Source organism: Mesoplodon densirostris, chromosome 4 (genome assembly GCF_025265405.1).
Source record: "Mesoplodon densirostris isolate mMesDen1 chromosome 4, mMesDen1 primary haplotype, whole genome shotgun sequence".
Taxonomy (NCBI): domain Eukaryota; kingdom Metazoa; phylum Chordata; class Mammalia; order Artiodactyla; family Ziphiidae; genus Mesoplodon; species Mesoplodon densirostris.
In genome coordinates, this window is record NC_082664.1 from 174,544,081 (window position 1) to 174,558,810 (window position 14,730).

At 43.4% G+C, this 14,730-nt stretch overlaps 1 protein-coding gene across 1 annotated transcript in view; it reads left to right on the forward strand.

Moving 5' to 3' along the window:
• Positions 1–14,730, forward strand: part of GAD2 (glutamate decarboxylase 2) — a 74,596-nt gene that overhangs the window by 4,963 nt on the left and 54,903 nt on the right. Inside the window, exons 5-7 of the mRNA XM_060095471.1 lie at positions 2,095–2,185; positions 2,720–2,832; positions 6,943–7,058. Coding sequence (XP_059951454.1) covers positions 2,095–2,185; positions 2,720–2,832; positions 6,943–7,058 — 320 coding nt within the window. The remainder of the gene's footprint in view (positions 1–2,094; positions 2,186–2,719; positions 2,833–6,942; positions 7,059–14,730) is intronic.

Consider the following 14,730-nt stretch of genomic DNA (forward strand, 5'->3'; position numbering starts at 1 on the left):
AATCTCTGGTTTCAAACTCGCTGTCTCCGCGGCAGTGCGTGGCCACCCGATCCTTGGCCGGACGCTGGCTCACAACACGGGGTTGGGGGGCAGCAGAAGTAGCGGCTAGGACAGCAGGCAGGCAGTCAGGTCTCAGGGAACCCTACCTGGATTCAGCGGCAGCCTATAGGTTCATGGGAAGCGAGCAAATATAACATTTCTGCAGAAATCAAGAGGACACGTTGTTGTGATTTGTCAAAGCATCTCCCTGCATGTTTCCACATCGTTATCAGTGAATGCAGATTTTGAGGCAGGAGAGATTTAGGTGAAATAGACCAAGGTCAAAAATTTATGGAAGAAAGAAGCCAAGCAAATGAAGCATCAAAGCTCTTTCCACAGTTTCCCGAAGTCATCAGGGTGAATTGACCTTCTGATTACCTGGGGCACAACACATATCTTAGGATCCCTCTCAATTTTATGCAGAGGTTTTCATGCCAACGTTTTCATAGAGTTAGTGTGTGATCATAGATACCAGATTTGTCCAGAAAATGCATGTGAGTTGGGAGAGTTGATTAATGGATAGATTTGCCAATCCTTATGAATTTCCTCGCTTCAAAGAAATGGCTTAGGGAAAGAGAAATGAAGGGGCCTCAGGAGGGAGAAGAGGGCTATGATTTCAGCTGTGAGCGCTAATGAAATGGGGAGCAATGAGGCAGAGAGGAGTACGCGGGAAGCCTCTTTCCCTTTCTGTGGATGCGCAGACGGACGGGGTCAGCATCAGAGCAAAAAGCTTGAAGGGCACCGTGCAGGGCCAAAGGGAGGTAAAACAATGCCGGAGAATGAACGAGAGCTGCCCAAACCCCAATCTCTTTAACATGGGCTCTTTCCCAGCTCCTGTCTTTTCTCGGGGGTCTCATTGTCTGGCCACATGCCCGCGACTGATAAGAGAACGCTCTGGTCCTGGTCCCGAGATAAGCTTTGTGCTGACTTTTGTCTCTGCTTTCCCCATCGCCTTCCTTTATCTTGTTTTGTCCATGGTGGCATGAGAGACTCTCACATCCCCAGGCTTCAGACAGGTGTCCAGTAAGTGGCAGATGCCTTTTCATCAGAGGCTATTTCCATAATTGTTAATCTTCCAAAATGTTTGCTGCTAAACAAATCACAGATTTATAGATAGGCTTGTGTGGAGCAAGACAAGGAAATGGAATTCTAATGAGATCTTTACAATCACATTTTAAATAACAGCCTCAGGAGTGTTTGTGTGTCAACCCCTTTAGAGAGTTTTAGAGGAATCCAGAAGTTAATTAGATAAGCCTGGCTAATAGACTGATCAGTCCATTGACTATACCTTCATGTATCTTGTTGACAAGACAGTGATGTTGACTTACTTAGCTTTATTTTGAATTGCAACTACAAAGGAGCTCTGTTGTTTATGATCGAATATTCAGACAGAAAAGAATTGACAATTAGGTCTGTTCATACCATCTTTAGACAGTCATCACCTTTTGAGTCCAGGGCAAAGCACTCAGTAGAGTGTCCTATTTTCTCATTTTTGCCTTGTCTTTTCTGATCATCAGCCATTCGTCACTGATATTACCATGGATGTTAGCATGCCTGGCGGATGTCATGGTACATGACTGATTCCCAGGACAACTTCAAGGGAAAAGGATTTTTTTTTTAACAGCACAAGTGTAAACAAGAAGTCGCCTGTCTTTGAATAGCTTTGGATTGCATCGGCATTTGAGTTTGCAAATATATTGAAAGAATGCTAGAAAATAAACTAGTGTCCACATTGCAAATCACGATTATTATATTTTTATAGGGTATGTTTAAAGGAAGATTTTTAGAGTGTGTTTTAAGAAATATCAAAACCCAAAACAGTTTCTCTTGTTAAAGGAAATGCTCCTTTGGGATGTGTGTGTGTGTGTGTGTGTGTGTGTGTGTGTGTGTGTGAGAGAGAGAGAGAGAGAGAGAGAGAGAGAGAGATGGGTTTCTGAGTATGGATTTCCTATTACTGAAGGATCTTTCAAGGTTCTTTAGCTAGAGAAATCATGTGTTTTGGAAGCATTTATTTTCATTGGATTCATCCTGATTCTGGTGTTCTGTCTAATTCAGGGCATCCCAGATATTTCAATCAGCTTTCTACAGGGCTGGATATGGTTGGATTAGCAGCAGACTGGCTGACATCAACAGCAAACACTAACATGTAAGTAGCTAAATGTGTTTCTGTGTAATCCAGGATAATTATTAATGAGATTCCATAATCTTTATTCTACCTCTCATGTGAAAAATCTCTTTTTATTAAGTAGCCCCTAAAATAGTGAGACGAACTTCAGAGGAGTATGGATGTTTACTTTAGCTTAAAAGATAGTCCTGATATATCTTTAATGCAATCAAAGTTATACACCATGTTCTAAACACCAAAGGGACATTTTGGGGCATGTTGGATTTATAATTATTTATAATATGAGAGCAATGGGACCAGATGTTTTCTTTTAGATAGTGTTACAATGTTACTCTGCAATATATTTATTCACTGTGATAAATGACCCTTGCTCATTAAGCCAGTGATTGAAGCTCTTGACTTTAGGAATATAGAAAACCGAGCAAAACATTTTCCTCTCCGCTCAGTGCTATAATGGTAAATTGTTCTGTAGATTGAAATTGTTCTGTAGATATTGTAATGATGAATTATTCCTTTGAGTTACAGACATAAAATGTGGCCATTACTACGTTTCAGGTTCACCTATGAAATTGCTCCAGTATTTGTGCTTTTGGAATACGTCACGCTAAAGAAAATGAGAGAAATCATTGGCTGGCCTGGGGGCTCTGGCGATGGGATATTTTCTCCTGGTATATGATATTTTAACCTTTCTTTGTGTTTTTTCTTCTGATATGTCATGCCTTATTATGAACCTAGAAATGATTATATATCTAGTCTGTGTTTCTGCATTAGGTTAAATAGGCTATATACTGATCAAAAGAATGAATGTGATTAAGTGCATGTGACCATTGACCACACCTCCAAGCCAACTACACCATGCTTGAATATTAATTATTTGTGTTTGAAAAGAGCATCATCAGCAATGATATTAACCCAGTACTTCTACCGTGATCCTACACATAGGATGTATGGATCGTGTGGAACAGAGGAGGAAAGATTCCTAATAAGGGAATTAAAGAATAAGGGGATTTCACTCTCCCAAGCATCAGTGAAAGGAGGAGTTTCTTAGAGCTAAAAGAGAGGGTGACGACTTCTTCAAGAGGTTTCTCATTCTTTTGCTTCTTTATGATGTCATTCAATCTTTCCAGTCTTTCCCATCCTGCCTTTTATCACCAGCCATTGCATTCTAAGCTCCGTTATTTACACCTCTTCCAGCCAAGAAAATCAACCTGAAACAGAAAGTCCTGCTTTTGGTTCCTGGGTCTGTGTGCGTGACCTTGGTTTGATGCAGAGATGAAATAAAAGTTAGGAAGGCAGTGGGAAGAGAGAGAGTCACTGACCCGTGGAAAGGAAAGCTGGCGTGCAGACTGTCACCTCTTCAGCGGCAAGAGAGGGGTCTTCAGAATGGGTGTTACTGCCCCAGGGCTCAGTCCACGGAGACTGACCCCGCTGGGGAGGCCAGAGCCACACCTGCCGTTGTGTCAGGCAGAGCAAAGGCCAAGTCATGCTCCCTCTTCAGCAAATCTACAAAGACAAGGGGATGATGAGGGAGAGAGAAAGTGAAAAGAAGGCAGAAGGAAGAAATGATGAGTAACAGTGGCCTCAGGGCCAAGTCTTAAATTAAGCAGCTTTATCTACAAGCTCAGATCGGCTATTTTATTTTCTGTTTTTAAAGCTAGAGCATATGTTTTCAGGTGCTGAAGGAAAATGTGTTAGTTAAATGAAAGGGAAAATTTGCCTTTTTAAATTTAAAGTCATTGAACACCTGCCGTGATGAATTTTAAGCTAGCTTTATTTTGTAGGGAACTGTATTTAGTGTTCCTTTGGAAAACCATCCCCAATTGAGGGAAGTTTGTCATTAACTGGAACTGATGCTCTTAAGGTGTTTTTTCATGAGGAACTGGGTAGGGTACAGAGATCAACATTGTTTCTACCTTTATTCTTCCTTCTCTTGTAAGATCGGTTGTGTGATTGAGCTGTCCTGAGGGAACCAGGAGCACCTTGGGCTCTCTTTTAATGGTTCCCAAGAGTGGGAAGAGAACAGCTGCTCCTGTGGCCCCGGAAAAGGTGACTAAGCGGGGTTGGGCCAGGCCTAACTTACCTGGCTGGTCTTGGGACCCACCTGCCCCAGAAAATACACAGCCAGAGAAAGACTCCTCTTTGGCAGTTCTGCTAAGCCAGGTATGGACTAAGGGCTGCCACCCTCATCAGTGGTGGGGAATGATCAGGTAGAAGAGACTAGAACTTGATCCTGAGGCTCCTTCCTTAGATCCTGAAGACCCACATGCTCTGACCCCAAGATGGAAGCCATAGATGCCAGGCTACAGTGTAATGTAGACCTTGCAAAATTGGAGGGGACAAAAGAAAAGGTCATTAGCAACCTGTTTCTGCCGTGCTTTCTACAAGGAGTTACAGAGGAGAGATGGATCATAGCATCCTCACTTGTTAATGGATGCCTTTCTGGGTAGCATCCAGCCTTATTCCTGGAGAAAGGGTCTTATGATTTAAGGGGTGCACATAAGGGAAATCACACATCTCTGTGCCTGAGACCTGAGAGTCCCATTGCCTGGGACTAGACATGAAGAGTTAGGTCTGTGCTTGAATCTATAGCACAGCCCAGTTTCCTTACACCTCCATCGGTAACAGCCAGAGGCGACATGCTTCATGGAAAGTCCTTTGAGACTTGTAGAAGAAATCTGTTTACAGGATGTGACCCTCAGCCGGGAGCCAGAGGGAACTGGAGAACGTCACCGCTCAGGGAAATCTTGACTTATTCACAAACCTTTTCGTATCTAACAGGATTTTCAGAATGTTTCGGGTCTTGTTTTTGCACCCTTTCTCTGGGAGATTCCTGGGAAAGACGAGCACGTAGGGCTCATGCATCTGTCCTCCTGCCTGTGTGACACAGCGCAGTCTGCTCTGTCCAGAGACCCAGGAGCCTCTTCATCCCTCTCCGGACGGCTGAACCTTTATTTTTATTTATTTATTTATTTATTTTTTGCGGTACGCGGGCCTCTCATTGTTGTGGCCTCTCCCATTGTGGAGCACAGGCTCCGGACGCGCAGGCTCAGCGGCCATGGCTCACGGGTCCAGCCGCTCCGCGGCATGTGGAATCTTCCCAGACTGGGACATGAACCCCTGGTCCCTGCATTGGCAGGTGGACTCTCAACCACTGCGCCACCAGGGAAGCCCTGGCTGAACCTTTAGATGGAGAATGACTGAGCCGTGAGATGCAGAGTGGGACTCCCTGGACAGTTGTCCTGAGAAGTGCACTCTCTCCGTGTCCATCTTCCCCTTTGGCTTCCTCTCTCCTTTCTCCCCAGCCTCTCTAAAAAGAACTAGGGTAGCGGTTCTCAACTGGGAGCTATTTTGTCCCCAGGGGATATTTGGCAGTGTCTCTGGAGAAATTTTTGATTGTCACAACTCATTGGGGGTGGGGGGCATGTAGTCCTACTGGCCTCTGGTGGGTAGAGGCCAGGGATGCCCAGAGAAGCCCCACCATAAGGAATTATCCAGCCTGAAATACCCCTGAGTGCCAGGATGGAGAAACCATGAGCTAGAATGAAACTTCCTTTAAAATCTGGTCCTTTGCCCACCAGCATCCTGCACAGTCAGCCTTTTAGACAAGGTGCCTGCTCAGAGCAGGCTTGACCTGGATTCTATTTGTTCTATGTCTCTGGGGTCCAGAAGAGGTAGGGATTGCCCTCATTCTGACTGATGACAAAGCCAGGCTCTGGGTGACTACTGCTCTTTGCCAGGTTGCTTGCTTGCATCAGAGCCCAGGGCAGAGACAAGGCAGAGTCATGGCCCTGCTTGGCCATCCAGCTTGGTACAGAGAACCCTCCTCCACAGCCACCAGAAGGGAAAGGAACTCAGAGGACTCACGGGATGGTAGAGCCCGGGCGCCTCCCCCTGTGGGCTGGGGGTGCTCGCTGTGTCTTCACTCTGCCTCGTGGTCTCACGGCTCCCACACCAGCATATTCAGGTGCATTCGCAACAATCTGTCTTTCACCTGGTTCGCAAAAATCCTAAACTTTCCAACAATCCTGGGGAGAAGCTCACTTTTCTTTGCTTGTCAAATGAGACTCTACCTATAAGATACAGATCTTATGGTATGAAATCCTTGACAACCTTAGGATGACACATGAATAGTAATTCAGTATGGACTTAAAATTCCCTTTGTTGTGTATTTTCCTATAATTATGAAATTTTAAGCATTAAAATTATATTTCAATGCTGTCATTGAGAGGGAAGAACCATGTGGGGGGAATTAACAGATGAATATGATGAGAGGGGCTTGGATGTTTATCCTCATCCTATAAGGACTGTTAACAGTCCACCTCATTAATAGCAACTGATCTTTCTCAGTCCAAGTGCGAGGCATTGCATGAGCTGAAATGAAAAGAAATGTCCTCTGCATGAGGATATAAGTTTATCACAGGCCTAGTGCAGAATGACCACACTGTCAAGCCGAGAAGGAAGGCAACACTGTTTAAGTTCTTAAAAGCCTCTTCAAAGGGCTCCTAGCAAGAGCAGAGTCAACTGCAGTTCCCCAGTGACAGAGGTGGGTGTGGAGGGCTGGCATCCATCCTAGAGTTGGATTAAATGCTCCTTCTCTGGACCCTCTTAGCTAGTGCCTTTGAGTCTGTGGATTCAACTCAAAGGACAGCCAGTAAGAAGGTATTCTCCTGTGTCCAAGGAGGACTCTAGGTCAATGGAAATAAGGAACGTTGCTTGCATGTGAAATGATGATGTTGACCATGACTAGAAGAGGTAACTGGTGTTGCTCTGCCCTTTAGGTGGCGCTATATCCAACATGTACGCTATGCTGATTGCGCGCTTTAAGATGTTCCCTGAAGTCAAGGAGAAAGGGATGGCTGCGGTCCCCAGGCTCATTGCCTTCACATCTGAGCACGTAGGTGTCAGCGTTCTTTCCAAGTTTAAGGTTATATTCCTTAAAGCCCCGGTTAAAGGGATGGTATCTGGAAATACTTTACCCCATGGTTTCTCTTTCCAGAAGATACTTCTTGGGAGAGAATGAGGGGAGAGATCAGCTGGGTGGTAAAATGGGGTGAGCTCCTTTGTCTTTGAAATTCAAGAAAATGCTCAAAGAGAAAGCAGAATGCCTTTACCCTTCATTCCTTTACTTACTTCTCTGTAATAATGTCACGTGTTGGGGGATGGGAGGAGAGAGGGTAGAGTAACCGTGAGCTCAGTGCATCATCAGTGCTGTGCCTATATAACTCAGAACTCCCAAGCATCCTGTTGATACAGTCTTTCTGTTATAAAGTTCCGATCAGATATTCTACCCTCCTGGTTCCTTGAGACACTTTTTTTTTTTTTTTTGCGGTACGCGGGCCTCTCACTGTGTGGCCTCTCCTGTTGAGGAGCACAGGCTCTGGACGTGCAGGCTCAGAGGCCATGGCTCACGGGTCCAGCTGCTCCGCGGCATGTGGGATCTTCCCGGACCGGGGCACGAACCGGCGCCCCCTGCATCGGCAGACGGACTTTCAACCACTGCGCCACCAGGGAAGCCCCCTTGAGACACTTTTGCAGCTGACTTAACCAGAGGTTTTATCACTGTAGAGAAATGGTGTAGTGACTGTCCTATCTCATCTCGGGGCCGGATCTGTCTCAGCCAAGCACAGGCTCCTGTCTACTGCCAGGCTGCTGTCCAGGCAGGACGCTGAGAGTTTGGTGCTCCAGGGAATGGTGCTTCACATTCCTCCCGTGGCCTTTAAAGAGTTAATGCCCTCGTTCCTACTACGACTTAGGCACTGGAAAAATGGCCCATCCTGTGCACATAAATGAAGCCAAAGAGCTTTAGCCTGCCAAGCCACCATCTTTCTCGCATGTGCCAGGGCAATGCAGCACGCAAGTTCAATGCCACAGAGCAGCTGTTTGAGCAAGGTCTTGGTTCCAAACTGTCCTGCCACACGTGACCTGCAGGGAACCAGAGTCTGTTCTTGACAGGTGTTCGTAAGCATCACCTGCTGCGTAATTCCTAAGATTGTTCCTTCACGACATCTGCTTCAAGGTAGCGTAGAGTCTAGGAAACAATTGCCTCAGAGATTGAAAAGCCCTCTGAGGGCCGGGGAGCTAGGAGATGGGGAAGGACTCAGATCTACTACAGAACTTTTCTTTCTCTATTTTAAGTGGGGTGTGTGTGTGTGTGTGTGTGTGTGTGTGTGTGTGTGAGTGAGTTCATAACAAGGAAACAAAAGGCAAGTACCGATTGGAAGCCAGTGAATACAATTCACAACCACTCCACTAGCCATGGAATTAAAGGAAACGAATGATTTATCTTTAGCATCTTTAGCATCTTGCTTTCAGTCATGTTATAGCATTTTAATTTAATGCCCTTCCCCGATTTATAGGCATCAAATTTAGCAGCCTCTGATGTTTTACTTTCCTATTGCCGCTGGAACAAATTACTACAAACTTCACGGCTTAAAACAACATGAATTCATTATTCTGCCGTTCTGGAGGTCAGAAATCTGCAGTGGGTCAGGCAGGGCTGCGTTCCTTCTGGATATTGTAGGAGAGAATCCATTTCCTTGCCTTTCCAGTTTCTAGAGGCTGCTTGCCTGCCTTGGGTCAGGGCCACTTCTTCCATCTTCAAAACCAGCAGCAGCAGGTCTTCCAATCCCCTCACCCCCGTCTCTGACCTCTGCTTCCATCTCCTTCGCTGGCCCTGATTCTCCTGTCTCCCTCTTTCTCTTGTGATTATACCCTGGTAACACAGGATAATCTTTCATCTCAAGGTCCTTCATCACATCTTCAAAGTCCCCTTTGCCATGTAAGGTAACATAGTCACAGGTTTAAGGGATTAGGATGTGGACATCTTTGGGGGGGGGCCACATCATTCATCCTACCAAGCCTAGGTCCCCACCATGAGATAACTCTCATTTCTCAGCTACTTCACGGGTGGAAAAACATAAGGTAATTTGTGTTCCAATTACGATTTCCCTAAAGTGGATTTGGATCCCTAAATAGTTACATGTTACTGTATTCTCAGACTAAAAAGCCCAGGTGATCTTATATTGGCATCTTCTTCCTTTGGTTTTCATGCTGTTTCCAAATCCTGAAATGAGGTTGACCTATCAGCAAGTTCCTTGTGCTCTCTGATTTCTGCACGAGTTTCTTGGGCTCAAGTTGGATGTAAGTTCACTCAACGTTGCTCAGAAAGTCCAGGTCATGTGATCTGAGGATAATTTTGCTATGCCTTTGTTTCTTGATATTGTCAACTTTGATCTCTTTCTCCATTTTCCAAGAAAAGAAAGGTGATTCAGAAGGAAATGACTATGGCAACCATTCGATTCTCCCTCCTCCTTCTGGTATTTCTATTTGTGCCCATAATTACGGAAGAACATTTGAAAATTATGAACCTAAAGTACCAGTCGTTTCTAACTCAAAGATTATTTTGACAGATGAACTATACTTCCAATGTACAAGACCTTATATCTGATTGCTATGGACCATTTCCAGCTTCTGATAGACACAAGTTCATCTGATTCAACAACAGCCTTGTGGGCCTGGCAGAACAGAGATTGTTATCAGCAGTTTTTTTTAAATGAAGAGGCTGCAGTTAGTTAGGTAGGTAGAGCCAGAATTAATCAGATTTCCTGACTCCCAGACCAGTGAGGGCCTTGCCCCAGCTACCAGTGCAGAAACCAGATTAAAAGATACAGCGACAGAGTTTTATAAACCACAGAGCATCAATTGCTTTAACATTTTATACCTTCCAGAGTCAGATTTCCACCAAGAGCTTTTTTCTTTACGTGAAGGTGATGCTAAACTGTTCCTTCTCCATGCACCACCCCCCACAAAAAAATCCTCCTTGATACCCATAGGTTGGGCTGGGAAGGGCTTTTAGAACCTGATTTAAAGGACTCCCATGTCTCCTGGAGCACTTGACCCAAACCATTCTGGACAGATGAACCCTTAAAAGTGAGTCCTGCCTTGAAGCTCCAAGTTAAGAGGTAGCACAACCCCCGTGTCTAGTTGCTGCTGGGCTCCAGACCTCAGGGCCATTCCACCCTGTTCATTCTTTAGTACCGCTCCTTCTACCTTCAGCCCAGGCCAGATCTTTCCTTAGTCTTTTCGGATTTCACAGTCACTGTCCCCACCAGCCCCAGAAATAGATCTTCCCAGGCTAAAAAAGAAAATTGCCAAGTCAGTTCTCAAATGTCTTTTCTCCAGGCCTGTTTCCATCTCTGCATGGAGGTTTCCTTCCGGAATCCCTTGACCTGCAGGGAGAAGGGTGATGGGGGGCTGCTGTGTGGATCCTGTGGGGAAAGGGGAGGCCAATGGCCAAGGCAGGAGCTGCTTCAGTTACGGACTCTCTTTATGCTCTTGGAGAGTTTCCAAGGCCCAAGACTTTTGGAGAATCAAATGAGAGCCTTAAAAAACACTTCCTTCAGTGCCTGAGATATAGGGAGCTCTACATAAATATTAGGTAACTTGAAAACAACAACAACACCTTGTTTTATGGATGAAGAAGCCAAGCCCCAGAGGTGGAAGATGTCTTGCCCAAGGTTTCATGTCCAGTCAATGGCAGCATCAGCTCTAGAGCCTCAGTTTTCCAACAATCCCAACACTGCCCTTTCAGCTCCTAGGCTGGCTGACCTGATCACCACTCTAGCTGGCTGTTCTACATTCATTTGAAGCATCTTTTCGCAAATCCCGTTTTCTTCATGTTGGTTATTCTCACCCAGCCAGAAACTTCACATGTTCAGAAAGCAAAGGGTCATCTTTTGTTTTCTAGATGACACTTCACTCTGTCTCTGCCACATCCCACAAGGCTACCCATCACTTTTCCGGCCACCAAAACAGACTAGAACTTTCCCTAGCTGATAAGCAGGGCAAGCTGGGTTTGTTTTTTCAAATCAAACCGTTTTCTTGAAATTCGCATAGGACTAAATCAAACAAATAGTATTGCGATGAAGAACAGAAGAACATAAATCACTGAGTTGAAACAAGAGATAGCGCTTATGAGTTAGGAGCTCCAAGATGATTTTCCTCCAAAATGTAGAATCACAGAATTGGAAGGGATCTTAAAGATTATCTGGTTCAGTACACACCCTTTGCTGGAATCTCATCAAACTCAGCTGTGATTTGGCAAAAATTAATCTGATGACTTTTAGGTCCTGTCTTGAAAGGAAGTATAGAGGAAAGCTAAGATCCCAGCTCAGTAATTCGCATCTCTCTCTCTCTCTAAATCTTCTGAAAGCCCCAACCGTGAGCTTAATTCCAAATTCCTCTTATTTCTTTTTTTATTTTTAAGATCTGAAGTTCTAAGTTAATTCTTTTTTTTTATTAGTTTCTGCTTTATAACAAAGTGAATCAGTCATACATATACATCTGTTCCCACATCCCTTCCCTCATGCATCTCCCTCCCTCCCACCCTCCCCATCCCACCCCTCCAGGCAGTCACAAAGCACCAAGCTGATCTCCCTGTGCTATGCGGCTGCTTCCCACTATCTATCTACCTTACGTTTGGTAGTGTATATATGTCCATGCCTCTCTTTCGCTTTGTCACAGCTTACCCTTCCCCCTCCCCATATCCTCAAGTCCATTCTCTAGTAGGTCTGTGTCTTTATTCCCGTTTTACCCCTAGGTTCTTCATGACATTTTTTTTTTAATTCCATATATATGTGTTAGCATACAGTATTTGTCTTTCTCTTTCTGACTTACTTCGCTCTGTATGACAGACTCTAGGTCTATCCACCTCGTTATAAATAGCTCAGTTTCATTTCTTTTTATGGCTGAGTAATATTCCATTGTATATATGTGCCACATCTTCTTTATCCATTCATCCGATGATGGACACTTAGGTTGCTTCCAGCTCCGAGCTATTGTGAATAGAGCTGCAATGAACATTTTGGTACATGCCTCTTTTTGAATTATGGTTTTCTCAGGGTATATGCCTAGTAGTGGGATTTCTGGGTCATATGGTAGTTCTATTTTTAGTTTTTTAAGGAACCTCCATACTGTTCTCCATAGTGGCTGTACCAATTCACATTCCCACCAGCAGTGCAAGAGTGTTCCCTTTTCTCCACACCCTCTCCAGCATTTATTGTTTCTAGATTTCTTGATGATGGCCATTCTGACTGGTGTGAGATGATATCTCATTGTAGTTTTGATTTGCATTTCTCTAATGATTAATGATGTTGAGCATTCTTTCATGTGTTTGTTGGCAGTCTATATATCTTCTTTGGAGAAATGCCTATTTAAGTCTTCTGCCCATTTTTGGATTGGGTTGTTTGTTTTTTTGCTATTGAGCTGCATGAGCTGTTTATAAATTTTGGAGATTAATCCTTTGTCAGTTGCTTCATTTGCAAATATTTTCTCCCATTCTGAGGGTTGTCTTTTGGTCTTGTTTATGGTTTCCTTTGCTGTGCAAAAGCTTTGAAGTTTCATTAGGTCCCATTTGTTTATCTTTGTTTTTATTTCCATTTCTCTAGGAGGTGGGTCAAAAAGGATCTTGCTGTGATTTATGTCATAGAGTGTTCTGCCTATGTTTTCCTCTAAGAGTTTGATAGTTTCTGGCCTTACATTTAGGTCTTTAATCCATTTTGAGCTTATTTTTGTGTATGGTGTTAGGGAATGATCTAATCTCATACTTTTACATGTCCCTGTCCAGTTTTCCCAGCACCACTTATTGAAGAGGCTGTCCTTTCTCCACTGTACATTCCTGCCTCCTTTATCAAAGATAAGTTGACCATATGTGCGTGGGTTTATCTCTGGGCTTTCTATCCTGTTCCATTGATCTATCTTTCTGTTTTTGTGCCAGTACCACACTGTCTTGATTACTGTAGCTTTGTAGTATAGTCTGAAATCAGGGAGCCTGATTCCTCCCGCTCCGTTTTTCGTTCTCAAGATTGCTTTGGCTATTCGGGGTCTTTTGTTTTTCCAAACAAATTGTGAAATTTTTTGTTCTAGTTCTGTGAAAAATGCCAGTGGTAGTTTGATAGGGATTGCATTGAATCTGTAGATTGCTTTGGGTAGTAGAGTCATTTTCACAATATTGATTCTTCCAATCCAGGAGCATGGTATATCTCTCCATCTATTTGTATCATCTTTAATTTCTTTCATCAGTGTCTTATAATTTTCTGCATACAGGTCTTTTGTCTCCTTAGGTAGGTTTATTCCTAGATATTTTATTCTTTTTGTTGCAATGGTAAATGGGAGTGTTTTCTTGATTTCATTTTCAGATTTTTCATCATTAGTGTACAGGAATGCCAGAGATTTCTGTGCATTAATTTTGTATCTTGCTACTTTACCAAATTCATTGATTAGCTCTAGTAGTTTTCTGGTAGCATCTTTAGGATTCTCTATGTATAGTATCATGTCATCTGAAAACAGTGACAGCTTTACTTCTTCTTTTCCAATTTGGATTCCTTTTATTTCCTTTTCTTCTCTGATTGCTGTGGCTAAAACTTCCAAAACTAGGTTGAATAAGAGTGGTGAGAGTGGGCAGCCTTGTCTTGTTCCTGATCTTAGTGGAAATGGTTTCAGTTTTTCACCATTGAGGACAATGTTGGCTGTGGGTTTGTCATATATGGCCTTTATTATGTTGAGGAAAGTTCCCTCTATGCCTACTTTCTGGAGGGTTTTTATCATAAACGGGTGTTGAATTTTGTTGAAAGCTTTCTCTGCATCTATTGAAATGATCATATGGTTTTTCTCCTTCAACTTGTTAATATGGTGTATCACATTGATTGATTTGCGTATATTGAAGAATCCTTGCATTCCTGGAATAAACCCCACTTGATCATGGTGTATGATCCTTTTAATGTGCTGTTGGATTCTGTTTGCTAGTGTTTTGTTGAGGATTTTTGCATCTATGTTCATCAGTGATATTGGCCTGTAGTTTTCTTTTTGTGACATCCTTGTCTGGTTTTGGTATCAGGGTGATGGTGGCCTCGTAGAATGAGTTTGGGAGTGTTCCTTCCTCTGAAATTGTTTGGAAGAGTTTGAGAAGGATGGGTGTTAGCTCTTCTCTAAATGTTTGATAGAATTTGCCTGTGAAGCCATCTGGTCCTGGGCTTTTGTTTGTTGGAAGATTTTTAATCACAGTTTCAATTTCAGTGCTTGTGATTGGTCTATTCATATTTTCTATTTCTTCCTGATTCAGTCTTGGCAGGTTGTGCATTTCTAAGAATTTGTCCATTTCTTCCAGGTTGTCCATTGTATTGGCATAGAGTTTCTTGTAGTAATCTCTCATGATCTTTTGTATTTCTGCAGTGTCAGTTGTTACTTCTCCTTTTTCATTTCTAATTCTATTGATTTGAGTCTTCTCCCTTCTTTTCTTGATGAGTCTGGCTAATGGTTTGTCAATTTTGTTTATCTTCTCAAAGAACCAGCTTTTAGTTTTATTGATCTTTGCTATTGTTTCCTTCATTTCTTTTTCATTTATTTCTGATCTGATCTTTATGATTTCTTTCCTTCTGCTAGCTTTGGGGTTTTTTGTTCTTCTTTCTCTAATTGCTTTAGGTGCAGGGTCAGGTTGTTTACTCGAGATGTTTCCTGTTTCTTAAGGTGGGATTGTATTGCTATAAACTTCCCCCTTAGAACTGCTTTTG